The sequence below is a fragment of the Pseudophryne corroboree genome, chromosome 2 (assembly GCF_028390025.1).
Source record: "Pseudophryne corroboree isolate aPseCor3 chromosome 2, aPseCor3.hap2, whole genome shotgun sequence".
Lineage (NCBI taxonomy): Eukaryota > Metazoa > Chordata > Amphibia > Anura > Myobatrachidae > Pseudophryne > Pseudophryne corroboree.
Window position 1 is genome coordinate 642,313,119 of NC_086445.1, and position 20,823 is coordinate 642,333,941.

Sequence of the window (20,823 nt, forward strand, 5' to 3'; positions counted from 1 at the left end):
CATTTCAAGAAAAGTTCTGGTGAGTCCTATGTACTAAGTGGTTTATTAATGTATACATAAATAAACGAGATAAGACCACTGACATAATCAACCATACATTACAGCCCATAGAATAAACTAATCTAAGGATTAACTATCTTGCAGGGTAATAGCGCTACTTTGCTCTGAAAAGGCATTTAGTTAATCTGAATTCTCAGACATTTGAATTTCCAAAGTTGTAATCCAAATAGGCTTTTCATTTTTTAAGTGGAAATATATATGAATACACAATGACCATAATCAATAAGCACAGTTTAAGCTACATCTTGTTCTACATTAATTTTCAGATAGATGCTTGATTTGGGAATCACTGCTCTTTATTACAAATTAAAAATATTCATTAGATGAACTACTTAATTTCCCTTTTTTGATTCCCAAACTCTTATTCCAATGCATTGTAGAAAAATTCTAACTTTCTTATGGATACTTCATCCAGAGTTTCACCGTGAACACTCTACACATGGACACAGAGTGGATTAACATTTCTGAATTGTGTTATTTATTTCTATATTAGTGATACTAGGATCCTAACCTGAATCTCTAGATTATAAACCTTCATAAGCATGGCCCTTGACGCCCCCTGGCTCTGTCTGACTACAGTTTTGTGGTACTTCATAAAAAAACAATGGTGATGGTAATGATGTCAGATGTCAGTAGAGGTCACTGATTGGTTACTTAGCTAAACTGTTTGTTAATTTTTTGACTTTGGATTCTGTCCCCACCTTTAGCCTAATGATGATATGCTAACAAATACCATCAATCATCTCCCCAATCTATGATCTCCCTTAACTCCCCTATGGGGTAAACCTCACTTATGGATATTCCTAGAACCCCACTATAAAATTGTCATTACTACTTTTGTAAACAATAGTTTTCACACATTTAAAAAATGTTTTGAAATGTTTAATCATTTACTTGTATGTTGGATCATATGATCCAGATATGAGTTCTCCTCCTTTGTTTTAGATCTACTGTATAAGTTTATATAGAGGTAACCCAGAAATTTCAGATGAAACCTCAAAAGGTGTCACAGTAGCTGATGATATATCATGACCAAATAATTTGCAACTCTGTAAGAAAATAGTGTGCATTATTTTATAACAAAGAACTCAGCACTAAATGAATGAGCATAACATACTGACCTCCGTATGAGACCACTATCAACCCGATCTTCACTCTGAATCTGAAATCAAACAGATAATCAACCATGTGCAGTGTTTGCCGATTAATCACCTTAAAGTCTTGAATTGATGAAACTTACCCTTACAGAGCTGGTGAAAGGAGTAAACCGCTTAAAGGATGTAGAAGTCTGCAGAGGAGTAGGAGGATGTTCCTGCACAAGAAAAGAATTACTAAATGTCTCCTAATTTTGGGTTACTTTAAGAGTTACCATATGAAATGCTGAGTAAATGAAACTTAGCTAATTAAAAAAATATAATGTTCACCATAGTCCTTCTAAACATTTACTCAGTCATGCGTGCTACACTATAAAGATGCTATATATGGAGTAATACCACTTTTACAGCAAAAACCCAAGTTCAACCCAGGTTTCCGGACACAGAAGGTGATTCACTAGGGATTGCAAATGCAAAGTTGCATGCAGCAGCTTTGCATTTGCAATCCTTAGCAATGCAAATGCAGGAGGAGGTGCATTGTATTTGCAATGCGAGCGCATCTAAGATGAATATCGCGACCATCAGTTATTCCCAGGTCGGCCTCGTTTACACTGCACATTGGTGCAATGTTAACTATTCTGCAGGTGCTTGGAGATGATATCCTATCCAAGTGCCGGTGATCTAGCTCTTACTATACTGTAAATGGGACCAGATCAATCACAGTGCCCCCGTTACACAAGTCATTTATGTGATTAACTCAGGTTGGATTTCTAGGTCAATTGACACCACTTTTTTTCTGTGGACCCTTTCTCACCAAGCTGCGAACCAAGTGTACCTAACAAAAACCCAGGTAGAAGCAGCGGTATGAAAGGGGCAGGACTACCCGCACATCACTTCCCCCACCCCATTCCCTCCATCCCTCCACTACCATTATGTAAAGATGGTAAAATTTATATGCTGGTTCTGAGTTACTCATTAGTAATATACAGTATGTCTGATAGTGCATGCTGAATGTGAATGTGTTGTATTTATGAATAGGGAAGGAATCTTGCCCTGTAGGATTGCCTCACCTGCTTGCTGTTCTGAGTTGTGCTGGACACGGTGGTGGACAATGATGGAATAACTACTTCAGTCCTTACTGTTCTTGTTGCAGGAGGGGCTCCTTCTTCTGGCTCTTCCAGCAGAGGAGGTGGACTTTTCACACCACTGTCACTACCACTCTGACGACGTGGAATTTTCACAGAACTTTCAAAACATGGAGTTAGTAGTAAATATTCTGATGGTGAAGTCGCTGAGTATAAATTTATATATGTTTTAATATATTTTTCTGGCTAAAATGGATACTGCATTTTTGAAAGGTATGTTAAGTAGTCCATTTTACCTGGGGTGCTTTACTTTGGTTTAACTAATTAACCATCTAATGAACCTGCCATATGAAGTATTTTATGTAAAAAAAAAAAAATAACATCTGTACCATCATTTATTCAATCCAGGCCCAGTTAGTGTGGTGAAGTCTCAAAAAGTAACATTCCTTATCGCTGAATATATGTGGGATTTGGAAATTACATTTGGGGACATTTACCAATTGTGACAGGCCAAGACATGACCCCCAAATAGATCCTGTTCTAGCAATGACTAAAAAGTGTAGTGAAACAATTGCTTACGCACACACTTTCGTTTAGGTTCATTCCTGGTTGCATGCTACTGATCATGTGTGGCCTTCGGGCTGTGCATGTTACCTCTCCGACAGAAAATGCAACAGTGTAACCCAAAGGCATTAGCTAAGGTAGCCAAACTCCAACTTGGTAAATAGGGTATTTTTCAGCCCCATTGACAGCTTTTGGGACTGCTTCAGAGGTGTAACTGTAGAAGGCAATGAAGTCAGCTGCCACCGGGCTTCTGCTCTGTAGGGGGAACACCTCTCCTTCTGTTCCGTGTTCAGCGAGAGCATTCAGTTAAGTTAACTGACATCCGCCGCTATCTCTTCTGTGGCCAACCCCGCTCCCCCACTAGTCCCTGCACCTTACAGGTCACACCCTCCTTATTATACAGTTGATGCACATTTTAAAAGTGTCATACCCACGATTAGAACCCACAACCTATTACACTGTAAGCAGACAACTTACTGACAAAGCTATCTGCTCCACCATCAGATGCATGAAAATTATAACTCTATGAAGTTACTTCTCTGACAATTACATGTAACTTCATATAGTTAGAATTCTCATGATTTCTGGGTATGACACTTGTAAAATAATTGTCAGAGAAATAATCAGCATTGTGAGTGACTGGGCAGATGTATGTAGTGTGTGGCTTCACACTATATAGATCTGCCTAGTTCTAATGGTTTGAATTGACAATTCTAAAGTACAGATGGAGGCGGCTCCATCGCAGGTGTGCGATCCATCCACCTAGTCACGCTGGGAGTGCACAGAAACGCTCTCCCATTCTCCCAGGCACAGATCGAGCCATGACTAGCGTGGATTTATATAGTTAAGAATCAGCAGCATTGCTACATACAGATGGGTCCACGGTTATCTTGACTAGTTTTCTGCGCCTAGGCACAACATGACTTATTAGCATAAACCCTTCATCTATTGTTCTCAACTGCAATACAATACAGAGAACAATACAGCAGGGGATTAAGTCATTACAGCAGGGGATTAAGTCCGACTGGCCAGTCTCAATGAATCCTATTAAAGGTCAAGATAAATGCGGACCCATCTGTAGGAGCAAACAGCTTGATCAGTAATGTGTCTGCCTTCAGTGTAACAGGTCATGGGTTCTAATCCTGTGTATGACTGCTAAAAAAAAATGTGATTTAAAATAAATTATAATAAAATGTAAATATATGTACACTCCATATACATATATTTATCTATATATGGGGGGGGGGCACCAATATTCATCTTGCACCTGGGACGAATTTACGCCACTGGACTGCTTTTGCATGCATTAATAGGTAGATGGTCCTAATACAAAAAAATGCATCATCCTCCAGTAGTTTTCAGAGGAATGAGCATTTTTGAGTTTCAGAAATAGATTCCTTAGTATGAAAATCATGAGAAGGGCATACTGTCATAAAATGGATCAGGTTAGCAGATTTGGTAGCATAGTTAGTACTGTATAGTATATAAATAGAAACATTTATGGTATTATTGCAGAAATATGGTGCAATGGTTAGTATTACTGCCTCACAACACTGAGGCACCGGGTTCATTAAAGGTCTTATACTGCTAATTCAATTAGTGCCAATGTGCCGCTTATTACAGTAGGCTCAACACTGATACTTTTCCTGCCCACCTCAATAAGCTGTTCCAAAACGTCACATTGCAGCCAAGGCACACAGACTCTGCAACATGACCCTATTTGTAATGATGGTACCGATGTACCAGCAATAATACGCCATTGGATGGAAATTATGAGCTAGCAGTGGACATCCCTATGCTCAGGATAGCTACTGCCCATATTAGCATATAAGGTTTTGGTGTTGGATTTGTATCTCCGCTTGCTTTGGATCTGTATTTGGTTTTGCCAAAACCGCTCTTGTGTGTTTTGGTTTTATGCCACATCCTCATAAATATTAATAACCATAGGGAGAAGACCATACATGGCTGCTCCCAGTGTGAATGAGTGAAAGCTATGCTATATATTGTTTGCACATCTAATAGAGAGGTGATGGTCTTGTTTGTGGAGGTGCTAAACAGATGTTTATTTTGAGCTCAGGGTAGTTGTTGAGGATAATGGGACTAAGAATTGCTGTTCTACATCAGAGGAAAGTAGCTTGTGACTCTTTGGCTATAACTCCCAGGATCTATGCTGTTTGCTGGGCCTGCTGGAAGTTGTTTGTCAACAAAGGGTGGAGTACCTTAGGTAGCCTCAGCCAGCTTTATGTACCATGTTGTCAATATGTATGTTTTTGGTCAATATACACAACTCATTTTTGTATTAATTAATTAACTAGATCAGGGGCCCAAGGGAGGTAGAGTATGTATGTAGTGGAAGGATTGATTAGTAATTTAATTTAATTATTTTGATTCTGAAAATTTTAATTAATCACTTGGGTATTGGTGAAGGTCTTTATTGCATAGACAACATTTTTTTATTGGTTAGTGCACTAATCCAACTATTACTAATTTTTAATAGCCAAGAAAAATACAATAATAGTCAAGGATTCCTAACAAGGCTTACAAAGCCAAGAAAATGAATAGCTGCACAACAGAGCTGCAAATATTCCAAAATTCACCAACAAGCAGCCCATAATTAAAAGGAAAGTGGTGCAAGATGGAATTGTCCTTGGGGCCTCCCACCCACCATTCTGTTGTATATATCACAATTCCTGAGAAGAGTCCAAGCGGGGTAAGCCATTTTGCAAGGATTTCCCTGAGTTTTTCTAAGAGGTTGTCAGCGGTGTACCTCTTAGTGAAACCAGTGGCACACAGAGTAGCCTCCCTCTGAATGAGCTGGCATTTGTTAGATGCTGCTGCTGAAGGCAATACACCTACCCAAAGGGCTGTCACAGTCATGTATCTTTAGTTGTCCCTGTATCATATCTGTGGTTAAGTGGACAGTGGGTACAACAGCATTTCGGAGGACACTAATAAGGTTTTTGTTTTAATGTCCTTGTACAGACTGGGAATTGATTTTCTAGTGAAGTGGAATCTAGATGTGATGTGGTAGTGGGAACATAGGACCTCAATTAACTGTCTAAAACACACTGCATATATGGCGAATACTGGAGACACATCTAATACCAGCATAGCTGTTATGGCGTTAAGTAATCCACTGTGCAGCTGGGTGACTGCTGTTATACTTGCTCCCCCTTGAAAAGGATTGTATGACAGTCAATATTTTTGTTAAACTACTACAAGTAGTCTTCCTGGTCACCTTCTGGGATGAAGATCCTCTCACAGCAGCAGCAACAGGCGTAGCACTCAAGGATCCCTTTGAGGAATCCTTGATAGGAGAGGAGTCAGTCATGCTCATGAAATTGGATGCAGGACTACTTCTGATCATGACTGAGGATGTTGATGATGAAGGTGTTGGTGATTGAGATTGCAGGCACTTGAACAGTGCCATTTCTTGCGGTGGGCGAGCTGTGCGATTGCACGGGGTGCCCACCGCGACACTTTGTGGCCCCTTCTGGACCCCCTCTCCTTCTAGCATACTACTCGCTCAGGGGGTGGAGTTTTGCTGAATGAGGCAGTTGTGTCATGACGCAACTGCATCATTCCGTGACACTATGGCCCCTGAGCGGAGTAGTATTAGGGAAGAGCGTGGAGGGGGAGCAGGAAATCTGTGCGGACCTGTATACTTACATCCCTTTGACAATGAGCATTCCCCTTGCCAACGAGCATGGATGCATGAGCATGAATCTCCTGGAAATGAGCATGACACCCAGCACATGAAACCCCTGGCAACCAGCATGACACCTAGCGCATGAAACCCCTGACAACTACACCCACTGCGTGAAACCCCTGGCAATGAGCGTGACACTCAGCACGTGAACCCCCTGACAATGAGTATGACACCCAGCGCATGAAACCCCTGGCAATGAGCGTGATACCCATCGCATGAAACCCCTGGCAAGAAGCAGGTAATTTAAAAGTTATTAGAAGCTTTACTGTAAGGCATAATGTATCACAGGTATTGTGGTGTGTGGCATAATATGGTGCAAGGGGCATTTCTGTGTGGGGCTTAATGTGGAATGGTGAAGTCTGTTGTTGCATGGTCAAAAACTGGGGTGTAAGGTCATCTTTTCCTGCAAGGCAATGTCTATTTTAGTGAGACAACGCCCATTTTAGCGAGGCCACTTACCGGGAACACACGTGCAAAGTTATTTTTCTTATCTGTAAAGAATCTTTTTATCATCCCCACACAGGTAAAAAATTCACAATACGCCACCATCTTACCTGCAATTCTAGTTATGTGGTTTATCAAATAATCTGTCCCTGTGGTCTTTCGTATATAGGAAAGACCCATGGAAGATTTAAAGACCGCATGGCGATGCATAGATCTGCTATTAGGGCTGCACTGGCAAGTGATAAAAAATCAGAGCAGCCAGTGGCCCGTCATTTTGCAGAGTACAAACATTCTATTGCAAGCATACGTTATCGTATGATCGACTGGGTTAAGAAACCAATTAGAGGCGGGGACCGTAATCGGTTATTATTACAACGTGAGGTTCAATGGATCCACAGTCTAGATGTGTTAGCCCCTCGGGGGTTAAATGAATATCTGAGCTATAGTTGTTTTGGATGAATAATCTTCTAAAATGTATATGGAGCGTTCATATGTTTGATAGATGTCCTGCTATATTATTATAAGTATGGCTATATCTTTTAGAACCGCTGTTACATGTTTACTTGTTGCTATGGTGATGGGTGTCACTTGAGAATGAGGTCATCAAGTTCCGCCGGAAAGGAGGAGGGTTTTCCTCGGCTCCAGGTGCGGCATGAATCACGGGTGCATAGGTATATAAGGTATGTAATTTGCTTTTTTGAACTTTATAAACCTGACGATAGTGCTTGCGAGCACTGAAACGTTGTTTAAATTCAACTGGTTTCCAGAGTCTTTGTTACAGCAAGCTGAGTGCCGCACGGTGGTAACCATATTATTGTACAAGCAGTACATGTGAGGGCACCAGCGCAACAGTTTCATTAATCGAGGAGTGCCGGACCTATGCTTATTTATATATATATATATATATATATATTTATTGTGTGTGCGAAGATAGCGGCACTCCAGCAGACTGTGTGAGAAAGTAAAAATATCCTTTATTTAATCCAACGGCGTTTCGGGGATAAAGCCCATCGTCAGAGACAAGCGTTCACATACAAATAACATCTCAATGAGTATATATAGCCCCCACAGTAGCAATTACATTGTTAATAGCGCTCATCTGTCCCATGCTGCGAACCACGCCAGGGCCGCGTTCACAACCAGAAAGCAGCGGACACTGATGTCAAATTACAGCGCCGGACAAGCAGCTCACAGTAAACGTGCAACCATAGTTGCCAGGAGACGCCAAACAACAATAAACATACAACATGAAGTGACAAATCTATAAATCCTTCACCATAATAATACATATATATAAAATCAAGGAGCTCGATTATATTACCAGCGATAATATATTAGATTTTAGCAAAAATGAAGATTGTAAGGTATTAGAAATTTAAAATGAAAGTGACATTCACATCAAGATCAAAAAGGCTGAAATTCTATAAGCAACATAGAGGAAAAACCCTAATTGGATTTTTTGAAGGGAAGGTTAATGGGGAAATTATAAAAGGCATTGTAGTCCTAAATTGTCATTAAGGCCCCCGGGGGATACCGTATTTAGGGTAAATATCCACCTGCTTTCACGTTGCAAGAGTATTATATTTCTAGTACCCCCTCTAAGGAATGGGGGTACATAATCTATGATGATGGCTTGCATGCTTGCTATATTGTGTCGCGCCTAAAGACAATGGCGGGCCACAGATTGATCACTATTACCCTTCTCATAAACCAACTTGATGGCACTACGATGGAGTGCCATCTGTTCACGAAATTGCCTCTGTGTCTTGTCAATATAGGCAAGCCCACAGAGGCATTTAAGCATATAGATCACATGTGTCGTTGTACAGGTGACTCTATGTTGTATCTTGAAAATTTTCCAAGTGTGGGGATGACTAAAGGTAGACCCAGTCATCAAGGTATTGCATTTTGCACAGCCCAAACATCTAAAGCATCACAACTTAGGTCTTAAAAAATGTGTTTGTTGTTTCTTAGTTAACTGGATAATATCCAAATTAACAACTCGATCAGCTATATTTTCCGTATAACTGGGGAGTAGTCGGGTATTCAGTAAAGCTGGTAGGTCCCTGCAGGGGCGGATCCAGAAGAAAATGATAGGGGGGCACCATGGAAGGGGAAGTACATTTGCGTGCGGCTTTGGTGCATGTGAGGTGGCGCTTCTTATACAATGCCCACAGTTGTAGCGCTCATTATGCAATGTCCACTGTACTGGTAGTGCCCCTTATATAGACCCCATAGTAATGGTGCCCCTTATGCAATGCCCGCATTGCCCCCAGTAGTAATGTTGCCTGTAGTAATGCCCGCAGTCATTTAGTGAGTGTGGCCAATTAAAATGAGACGTGATACACAGACATATGCCCCCAATAGTGCAGTGCCAAATCCACAATTACACCCACAGTGCAAGATCCACAATTGCCCCCACAGTGCCAGATCCACAAATGCCCCCACAGTGCCAGATCCAAAAATGCCCCCACAGTGCCAGATCCACAAATGCCCCCACAGTGCCAGATCCAAAAATGCCCCTACAGTGCCAGATCCGAAAATGATCCTACAGTGCCAGATCCAAAAATGCCCCTACAGTGTCAGGTATACAAATGCCCCCACAGTGCCAGGTAAACAATTGCCCACACAGTGCCAGGTAAACAATTGCCCCCACAGTGCCAGGTATACAATTGCCCTCACAGTGCCAGGTATACAAATGCCCCCACAGCAGGTATACTATACAAATGCCCCCACAGCAGTTCTGCAGCTGCTTACCGCTGCTGCTGCTTCTCTGCCGGCTCTGAGGGTGTCAGGAGGAGAGCGCGGCTATGTCTGGCGGCGTGTAGGACTTCAAACTAGCCGCCAGTTCGTGAGCCAATCAGAGCTCACGGACCGGCGGCTCCTGATTGGCTGCCGGTCCGCAAAATCTGATTGGCTCACGAACCGGCGGCTTGTTTGAAGTCCGCAACACGCCACCAGATAGCCGCGCTCTCCTCCTGACAGCTGAGACACGCTGCAGCTGGACTGAGCGGCAGCGTGTCTCAGTGACACAAGCGGGGGACGGACGGATGGGGCCACAAATGACAGGGGGGGCACGGGCCCGAGTGCCCCCCCCCCTGGATCCGCCACTGGGTCCCTGTCTGTACTGACCATGAACCATAAGCTTTTGACATGTTTTGTTGCATAATCAGTAGCCACTGTGTACTTATTAACCCATGGGATTTTAAATATCCCTTTCTGTTGTTTGGAAGTATTAGTGATTATAGGGTCATGTAAAATGGATTCCCTAGTTTTTTTCATTACCTCAGCCATAATAATTTGTAACTCCTTCAAAGGGTATCCACTAGTTACAAACTTATCAATAATATTATCAATAGCTTGCTCCGCCTCACCTGGATCTGATACGTTGGGCTCGCAGAAATTGCGACTAAGGAAAACCTTTGCGTAAGGGGAGTGGATGGAAGCTATCGTGATTGAGGAGTGAATTCCTGTCTGTGGATTTTACATATAATAATGTCTGCAGGATACCATTAGTGCATGTAATGGCTACATCTAAGAAGTGTATCTGTCGAAAATCCATCTGATACATAAATTTGATAATGCTATCAGATGCATTATGGTCATCCAAAAGAAGATGTAACGCAATGCGTGGACCCCTCCATATGATAAGTCATTTATGTACCTTTTGTAAAGGCACACAGATGTCTGGTAATTAGAGATGTGCGGCGGGCACTTTTCGTGTTTTGTGTTTTGGTTTTGGTTCTAATTCCACTTTCGTGTTTTGGTTTTGGCTTGGTTTTGCCAAAACCACCCTTTTGGTTTTGGATCTGGATGTTTTTTGGAAAAAAACATAAAAACAGCTAAATCACAGAATTTGGGGTAATTTTGCTCCTACTGTATTATTAACCTCAATAACAATAATTTCCACTCATTTCCAGTCTATTCTGAACACCTCACACCTTACAATATTGTTTTTAGGCTAAAAGGTTGCACCGAGGTTGCTGGATGACTAAGCTAAGCGACACAAGTGGACAACACAAACACCTGACCCATCTAGGCGTGGCACTGCAGTGGCAGACAGGAGGGCAGATATAAAAAAAAAAGGCCCCAAACAGCACATCATGCAAAGAAGAAAAAGAATGCAATGAGGTAGTTGTATGACTAAGCCAAGCGACACAAACAATTGGCCCATCTAGGCGTGGCACTGCAGTGGCAGACAGGAGGGCAGATATACAACATTCAAGAAAAAGGAACCAGGATTCTACAAATGTAATAACTGCCAATCATGTAAGAAGATTAAATGTAAGACTACAAAACCCATCAGAAGCATAATGTCGAAATCCACGAACAAAGAATTTAGAATAAAAGAGAATATCACATGTAGTTCAGTAGGAGTAATCTACCTCCTCACCTGCCCTTGTGGCCTACAGTATATAGGGAAGACCGTCCGCAAACTCAGCACAAGACTCAACGAACACTTACTCAATATCAGAAACAAGAAAGAAAATCACAGCGTACCCAGACATTTTAATCTTATGCACAAGAGCGATCCATCTGGTATAGAGTTTGTGGGGCTCAAACACATCAAAAAGCCATGGAGAGGAGGGGATTGGGACTCGGATCTTCTGAAAGAAGAAACGAGGCTAATCTTTAAACTGGAAACCCTTACCCCAAAGGGACTCAATATAGACTTTGAGCTGTATCCATTTCTCAAACAATAAACTTTCTCTAAGGGAATAAAACATAAAACACAAAACATATAAATAATAAAGAACAATACAAAATGAAAAATAAAAATAAACAGTGAGTGGCTATCTTCTCCCTAAATTTTATTTAAATTTAAATTAAATTAAATTAGATTGAATATATATATATATATATATATATATATATTTTATATTTTTCTAAAATTCCATAAACTAAGAGCAATTCCAAACATTTTATTCTCTATTTTGTATTTATATAGAAATTTACTTTCGTTTTGTTTTATTTTTTCCTCAAATAATCCATCTATATATATACTGTACTTTATGTACCTATGTTTTTGTTTTATATTTATTTATATTTATTTTTATTTTTATTTAACAAAAAAATATTTTTCATTTTAAATCTACGAGCGCAATACAGATTGGAATATGCATAGATATAGAAATTATAGGTAACAAATAAGTACGGTGATGTCTATCCCCCCATTTACTTCAAAGCTCTAAGCACATTTGTAATAAGTATATCTTGTGTCTTCTATGTGTGTCACTTTTAAAATCTTCCCATTTGTATATATATATAATTATATATATACTTCTTTATTTTCTGTTTTTTTTTCTGTTTTTTTCTATATATATGTAAATATAATTTTTTCTATATATATGTAAATATATTTCTCTCGTGACCCTATTCTTATTCCTCTAAATATCATGTTCTCTTTATTAATTTTTATTCTAATTAGATTCTAGATTAAAAAATATATATTTCTGCTGACAAAGCAAAACTCTGGAAATATTCATTTTATTGGAGACACTTTATTGGAGATACTATGGGGTATATGCAATTAGCGGCGAATCGCGGCAAATTATCGTCCGTTTTTCAATTCGACGCAATTCGACAGTCTAATTTCGGCAAGTGGGTGCCGAAATTGACCATATGCAATAAAAAACGGATTCGACAGTCCCGCTGCCGAAAAACGTCCGATTTGACGGATTTGTTCCGTTTTGTTTTTTTTATGATTTTTTTAAAAATGATGTCGCATAGCTAGAATTGCTTATATAAATACAACCATGAACTGCAGTTAATACCGCACGTAAGAAACAGAGACCTGCCCTGAGAAAACACTACAAGCAGGAATTCGGCTATGGATAGCGCAGGATCAGCGCGCTTTAAGGGCGGAAGTGACGTCTATCATGGACCACAAGTAAGGGCACCAACAGGAATAAGAGGACGGGACGAGGAATGATCCGGCATCCTGACGAAGCCTGTGGTATACAGGCGAAACACGTCGATCGCCGAGCTACGGATCGGTAACAAGCTTTCAAACGCTGAATACCGCATCTGCTTTCATTCTGTCTGCCGGCAAACACCCGCCTGGACTCGCTAATACAAGACCCTATATTGGACACATACACCACCAGCAAAATTGATGTATAGTGGTGAGTGATTTTTTGGAGCCTGTATCCGAATAGACTACTTCTGCCTGACTAGTAGCTGGATCACTAAGCTAAACGACACAAGTGTGTGTTACAAACACCTGGCCCATCTAGAAGTGGCACTGCAATGGCAGACAGGATGGAAGATTTAAAAAAACTAGGCCCCAAACAGCACATCATGCAAAGAAGTAAAAGAGGTGCAATGAGGTAGCTGTTTGACTAATCTAAGCAACAAAAGTGTGTGGCACAAACACCTGGCCCATCTAGCAGTGGCACTGCAATGGCAGACCGGATGGCAGATTAAAAAAATAGTCCCCAAACAGCACATGATGCAAAGATGAAAAAGAGGTGCAATGATGTAGCTGTATGACTAATCTAAGCGACAAAAGTGTGGGCACAAACACCTGGCACATCTAGCAGTGGCACTGCAATGGCAGACAGGATGGCACTTAAATAAACTAGGCCCCAAACAGCGCATCAAGCAAAGAAGAAAAAGAGGTGCAATGAGGTAGCTGTATGACTAAGCTAAGTGACACAAGTGGGCGGCACAAACACCTGGCCCATCTAGGGGTGGCACTGCTGTCCCACTGCACTAGTGGCGGATACCGAAAGCACGTCTAACACCAGCATAGTTGTTATGGCCTCAGTAATCCGCTTTGCAACAGGGTATATATATATATATATATATATATATATATATAGCAGTATCACTGATCACTGGAATTATATGGCAGTACCACTGGACTTATATGGCAGTGTCACTGGATTTATACGGCAGTACCACTGGAATATACGGCAGTATCACTGGACTGGATTTATACGCCAGTACCACTGGATTTATACGGTGTACCACCGGACATATACGGCAGTATCACTGGATTTATACGGCAGTACCGCTGGACATATACAGCAGGATCACTGGATATATATACGGCAGTACCACTGGACATATACAGCAGCACAGGGACACCACCACTGGACTGATGCAGGACAACACAGCAAGGCAGTACCACTGGACGTATACGGCAGTATCACTGGAATTAAATGGCAGTACCAGTGGACATATACGGCAGTATCACTGGATTTATACGGCAGTACCGCTGGACATATTCGGCAGTATCACTGGACTTATACGGCATTACCACTGGACTTATACGGCAGTACCACTGGACTTATACGGGAGTACCACTGGACTTATACGGCAGTACCACTGGACTGGACTTCTACGGCAGTACCACTGGACTTATACGGCAGTACCACTGCACTTATACGGCAGCACCATTGGACTTATGGCAGCACAGGGACACCACCACTGGACTAATGCAGGACACCACCACTGTGACTGGACTGATGCAGCACAAGACACTACCACTGTACTGATGCAGGACAACACAAAACCACTGCAATGGACTGGACTTATACAGTAGCACTGGACATATGGCAGCAGAGGACACCACCACTGTGACTGGACTGATGCAGCACAAGACACTACCACTGTACTGATGCAGGACAACACAGCACCACTGCAATGGACAGGACTTATACAGCAGCACTGGACATATGGCAGCAGAGGACACCACCACTATGACTGGACTAATGTAGCACAATACACCACCACTGAACTGATGCAGCACAACACAGCACCACTGTGACAGGACTGATGCAGCCCAAAACACTACCACTGTACTGATGCAGGACACTGAGGATGGCGACACGCCCTCTCGCTACACTCTCCAAGGCCAGAGTGAAAATGGCTGTGACGCGCAGCTCCTTATATGGAATCCAAACCCCGCAAGAGTCCGACAGCGAGATGATGACGTTTTGCCTTGTCCTGGTTTCCGAGTCAGGTGGGAAAACCCGAGCCGGACTCGAATCCGTGCTCAGGTAGTGAAGTCCGGTAGGGTTCGGTTCTCAGGGAACCGAACCCGCTCATCTCTAATTATTATTGTGAAGGATTTATAGATTTGTCACTTTATGTTGTATGTTTATGTTTATTGTTGTTTGGCGTCTCCTGGCAGCTATGGTTGCTCCTTTACTGTGAGCAGCTTGTCCGGTACCGTCATTTGACGTCAGTGTCCGCTGCTTCCGGGTTGTGAATGGCGTGGATGGCGGCATGGGACAGGTGAGCGCTATTAACAATGTAATTACTACTGTGGGGGCTATATATACTCAGTCAGATGTTGTTTGTATGTGAACGCTTGTCCCTGACGACGGGGTTTATCCCCGAAACGTCGTTGGACTAAATAAAGGATATTTTTGCTTTCTCACACAGTCTGCTGGAGTGCCGCTATCTTCGCTCACTATATATTGGGCCATGCAGATGGACCTATGGAGGGCACCGCAGCGATTACTTATCTGAACCCACTTGGGAGTGCCAGGCTACAGTCTTCTATCTATCTATCTATCTATCTATCTATCTATCTATCTATCTATCTATCTATCTATCTATCTATCTATCTATCTATCTATCTACCTGTCGTCTGTCTGTCTATCTATATCTAAAAAATATATTTGGCTATTATTTTGTTTAAACTGGCAGGACACCCCTAGACCGACGGAGCAGCCCCTTGACAGATGGACACAGCACACCTTTATGTACAACAAAGCACGTACCATCTTCAGTGTCACAACAAGTGTACGATTATACACTGTGGTCTGACTGGCATCTATATATATATATATATATATATATATATATATATACACATATATACATATATATATTTACCTTTTATAACTGGTGCAGAGTACCCCTAGATTGGCAGAGGACCCCTTTATGTACAACAAAGCAAGGACCAACTACAGTGTCACAATACGTGTATGATTATTATAGTACACTGAGTATACAGCACCCTCTTTATGGAGAGAGAGATTACCCCTGAACACAGCAGCCCCTTGATGGAACACAGGACCGCTGGAGGACACAGGTACCCCTTTAGCAGTCCCAGCCCCTTGATGGACAAAAACAGAGTACCGCTGGATGGACACCGCATGGACGCATCCGTTCACTGCAACCTCCACAGTAGGAGTAAAATAGCGCAATCACCAGGGTCCTTATATAGAATTCAAAACCTGTGAGAATCCAACAGGAAGATGATATTTTGCCTCAATTTGGGATTCGAGTAAGGTGGGAAAAACCGAGCCGGACTCTGATCCTGCCTCGGATGCAATGTTCAGGATCGCAATGTTTGGGTGGGTCTGGTTCTCGGGGAACCGGAACCACCCATCTCTAGTCAAAATGTGGCTGACGTTAAGTGAATACTTTAGAAGTATTGCACATGGGGGGTAATTCCAAGTTGATCGCAGCAGGAATTCTGTTAGCAATTGGGCAAAACCATGTGCACTGCAGGGGAGGCAGATATAACATGTGCAGAGAGAGTTAGATTTGGGTGTGGTGTGTTCAATCTGCAATCTAATTTGCAGTGTAAAAATAAAGCAGCCAGTATTTACCCTGCAGAGAAACAAAATAACCCACCCAAATCTAACTCTCTCTGCACATGTTATATCTGCCCCCCCTGCAGTGCACATGGTTTTGCCCAAATGCTAAAAAATTTCCTGCTGCGATCAACTTGGAATTACCCCCATGGTGAGAAAGTGAAAGCACCCAAATGCATTACTGCAGAGTGGGATGCTTTGATTGTTATGACAGGAGAGGTTGAACAGGGAAGGTAAGCTAAGTAAGTGCATGTTCACACAAATTAGACTTATTAAGACCAGCTATTAGGTGCATATGTGGAGATGAGCCCTGTACCACAGGGCTCATCGCAGCAGCAGCATGCAGGGGATGTGTGTCTCCTGCAGTTCCTGACTGTAGACAGCGCTGGGGCAGCTTGTCTGTCCCCAGCGTTGGTTAAGCAGCAGCGGCGGGTGTCTGGTGCAGGGACCACGTATTGGTTCCCTGCACCAGACCTGAAGGGCAATGGGCAGCGCTGCAGAAGCGGCGCTTCAAACTTGGTGCAGTTTTGGAAGCTAATTGGAAGCGCCGGTGGCAGGATTTTGAATCCGGCGCCGTCCGTGAGCCAATTACAGCTCACGGGGCGCCGGCCAATGGAAAGCGGGCACGGCAAGCCAATCGGTGCTCGCTGTGTCATATGCCCCGCCCCCGGCGAGTGACATCAGACGCCGCTGGGAGCAGGGAGAGGCAGGCCGCGCTGAAGGGTGGTGAAGAGCCGGACGGAGAGGAGAAGAAGCGCGGCGGCTGGAGCAGAAAAAGGCGTCGGGTAAAGTGATCCAGAGGCTGCCGAAGAGGCCAGAAGACGACGGCCTCCAGAAAGAAGATGTCCAGCGGCGGCTGGCCGCTGGCCAGGGCGGGTCAGCGGCCAAAGATTGAGGCGGAGATCCAGAGAAGCTACCAGGGGTGGGAAGAAAAGAGCTGACGAAGCTCCCCCCTGGTGCCTCTCCCACCGGGTCAGGTAGGCCCTTTTAAGGTGCCCCCTGTCACTCACCCTTCCTCCCTAGACCATCAGGGTTCGGGCACTAGGCCCGTGGGTACATTCAGTCCTCAGGCGTGTGGGGCATGATAGGCGGGCACTAGGCCCGAGGCCATAATCAAGCAATAGGCCTGTGGGGGCCAGTAGAGGGCATTAGGCCCTGAGTCCAGTGAAAACCCCCGTCAGGTATATAAGGTGGCCGTGGGCATTAGGACCAGGTCATCCAACGGGCCGCATGTTAGGCAGTCGCTAGGCCCGTGGGATAAAGTCGGGCCTCTGGCCTGTGCTCAGTTAGGGGGCACTAGGCACAATATAATACAGTGCCCCTTGCAAGGTTCTGGGCAGTACGCCTAATTAAGCAACAAGGGAAAGTGGGTAGTTTGTACGGCGCCCACTCCCCAGTAATCTGAAGCAGATAAGAACTTAAAGGGACAGCACTGTTGTAGATACTTGTACTGTACTGTGTTGTTGGATTGTTGTTTCCGTGCAGGGCCAAGTTTGCTTATAGTTTGTGTTTAGTTTTGTTGCACCACACACACAGAGTTAGTTTGAGGGCTCTGCTGTTATAGTTAGTGTAGTGGTGTTACACTAGGTTAGAGTTAGGCACTGCATGGTAGTGTGGTTCTTATCTCCTTAAAGGGACCTGTAAGTGAAGAAGAGGAAGATCGCAGTACATGATTGGCAACGGTGAGTATCATCTGTGTCCGTCTGTCCCTCTGTCTGTCTGTACCCTGAGCGCTGATTCGGTGGACCTTGCATGGCCGTGCGCTGTTAGGTGAACATTGGGTGGCTGAGGCTTTGTGCCTGTGATGACCTTTTTACAAGAAAGTCTAACGGCGCTAGTACTAAATTTTAAATGTTATATTTATTCTAAAACAAACCTTAATAGTTAATAGGAATACAAATATTAATCAGCTGCTGAATGTTAATTGTGCTAGTGTAAGCACAAAATCAGTGGTTCCCCTTTAAGAAAGGGGGATTACCAGCTAGACAATATAAGAAAAGAACACTCTGCGCTATTTAAGAACCTTCCAGACTCCAAATAAAGTGAATTCACATGTATACATAAAAACACCTTTTTATTCCGGATTAGATTAATCACATAAATCTCTAATTAGTAGATGGAACCACATAAAATTCTTAATTGTCATCAGATGACAATACCATTCATTGCGGTTATCACCTAAGAATCACTGCACCACGCCGGACGCCAGCGAAATTACATCAGCGGCTTCACTTGGGACTGCAGCGGCATTTCATACGTTGGGGGCTGGAGACGTCCGGAGCTCCCTAGCCGCACCTGACCGGCAGTGCAGTGTATCTCCAGCTGGATCTGTCTACGTGTAAGACGGAGGGTGAGAACTTTTACCATTTAGCCAGCCTGATTAGGCAATCAGGAACTGTTACTATTATCTATGCAAAAGGTATTGCTTGAGACTTTGTAACAACGAGTGTTCAGTGTAATAACACAAGGAGCCGTTTTGAGACTTTGTAACAACAAGCGGTGATTACTACATCTGATCATTCTGTCTCTATACAAGCAGTTAGTGGACAATCTGAGAATACTGATTTGCACATCAATGAATAAGTATATCCCCTATTGCACATATTGTGGTTATTATATACGCATGAGAGCTGATCCATATTTTATTTTAGGTGCATATAGAAAGCCGGCTTTTGAAAATAAGAATTAATTAGAGTTGTTAAATTTATATATGCATATGATAGCTTTTTTATTAGATTAAGAATTTTATGTGGTTCCATCTACTAATTAGAGATTTATGTGATTAATCTAATCCGGAATAAAAAGGTGTTTTTATGTATACATGTGAATTCACTTTATTTGGAGTCTGGAAGGTTCTTAAATAGCGCAGAGTGTTCTTTTCTTATATTGTGATGACCTTTTACCCATCCGGTGAAGGTCACCGCCACCCCTGGTGTATCCTCTTTTTTCCGGTGGAAGAAGAGTTGATACTCCTTAATTGGTTTGATTTTCTTCCTAGCTCCTCTATCGTCTGCATCTGGAAGGGGATCGCCGTATCCGGGTCCAGCTGAAGGTTCCAGGTCCGTTAAAGGTTCCGTGACCTGAAGGTGAGAGGGTGCGGCGCCTAGTAAGTAGTGAGTCTACACCTGCACGGCAGCAGGCACTACACCGCACCACCACTCTCACACATATACACCTTTTAGAAGACAAAGACACATTAGAGTTGCTGACTTGTTGCAAATTGAAGGTGTTTGGTACCTATGCAGATCTGGATGCATTTCTAGATGTGTATGTTTCTGCATATGTGTTGACATACCCAACTATTGCATACTAAGTGAAGCAGGGAAGGTTTTGGCAATGGAACAATCCAATGGCTAAAATAATAAGACCATGATATTACCCATTACACATACAGTATATAGAGGCCTGTTTATTTAACTGGCAAGTTAACTGGCAGCATCTGCATGATTAAGTCACCTGCCTATTTAATAAGAGTTTTATGCTGCAGACTGTAGTATCCATTATTCAATATGGCTCAATTAAGGGTAGCAGTTGATTTACCGACGGACACAATACCTACAGTCACAAAATTATCCTTTTCCATCACAATGAGTTTCAAAGCGTTTCACATACCCGAATATGACTCCAGGGCCTGCTACCACCTTAAAACTGAAACCTGTCCAATACGCTTCATTATGGCATACCAATATGAGAAAAATGTATTGCAACTAAATTGTCCCTTTTTTTTCTTAGACCCTATAAACCATCAGACCTATAGCGTACAACATATGTGACTATTATGTTAATTGGAAGTAGTTTACAGTATCTAGGCACATATTTTTATTTATTTATTTTTTTATAGTCATGCCCTTTCTGAGGATAAAAACATTTATTTCAATAAGCTCTGCAAAATACTGTGATACACAAATTTAATAATTTAAGTGATCAGGGCCACCAAGATGCCTGAGCTAGAAGAGGTGTGGCTATGCCCTATTATCAAAAATATGGACTATGAAAGTTATGCATGACACTGACATCTGGCCACAGTCCGGATAAATAGTACCCTCCCTTCCCAGTTCTCAGTGTCCCTGTAAAGCTGGGCATACACTATACAGTTATCTGGCAGACCATCTATCCAATCTTGCTGGTTGAAATGAAAATCGAGTAATGTATGGGAGCAAATGACAATCGATCATTTGCTCCCAAACACTGAAAAACTGACAAAAACTCTTTCAGAAAATTTCTGATCAACCATTTTTGTCTGTTTTCCAGTGTTTTGGAACAAATGGTCGATTGTCATTTGCTTCCATACATTACTAGATTTTCATTCC

At 42.5% G+C, this 20,823-nt stretch overlaps 1 protein-coding gene across 1 annotated transcript in view; it reads right to left on the bottom strand.

Annotated features, from left to right (window-relative positions):
* Positions 1-20,823, bottom strand: part of LAD1 (ladinin 1) — a 131,649-nt gene that overhangs the window by 34,361 nt on the left and 76,465 nt on the right. The window contains exons 5-7 of the mRNA XM_063954966.1: positions 2,225-2,399; positions 1,301-1,372; positions 1,182-1,222 (exon numbers count right to left, since the gene is read on the bottom strand). Coding sequence (XP_063811036.1) covers positions 1,182-1,222; positions 1,301-1,372; positions 2,225-2,399 — 288 coding nt within the window. The remainder of the gene's footprint in view (positions 1-1,181; positions 1,223-1,300; positions 1,373-2,224; positions 2,400-20,823) is intronic.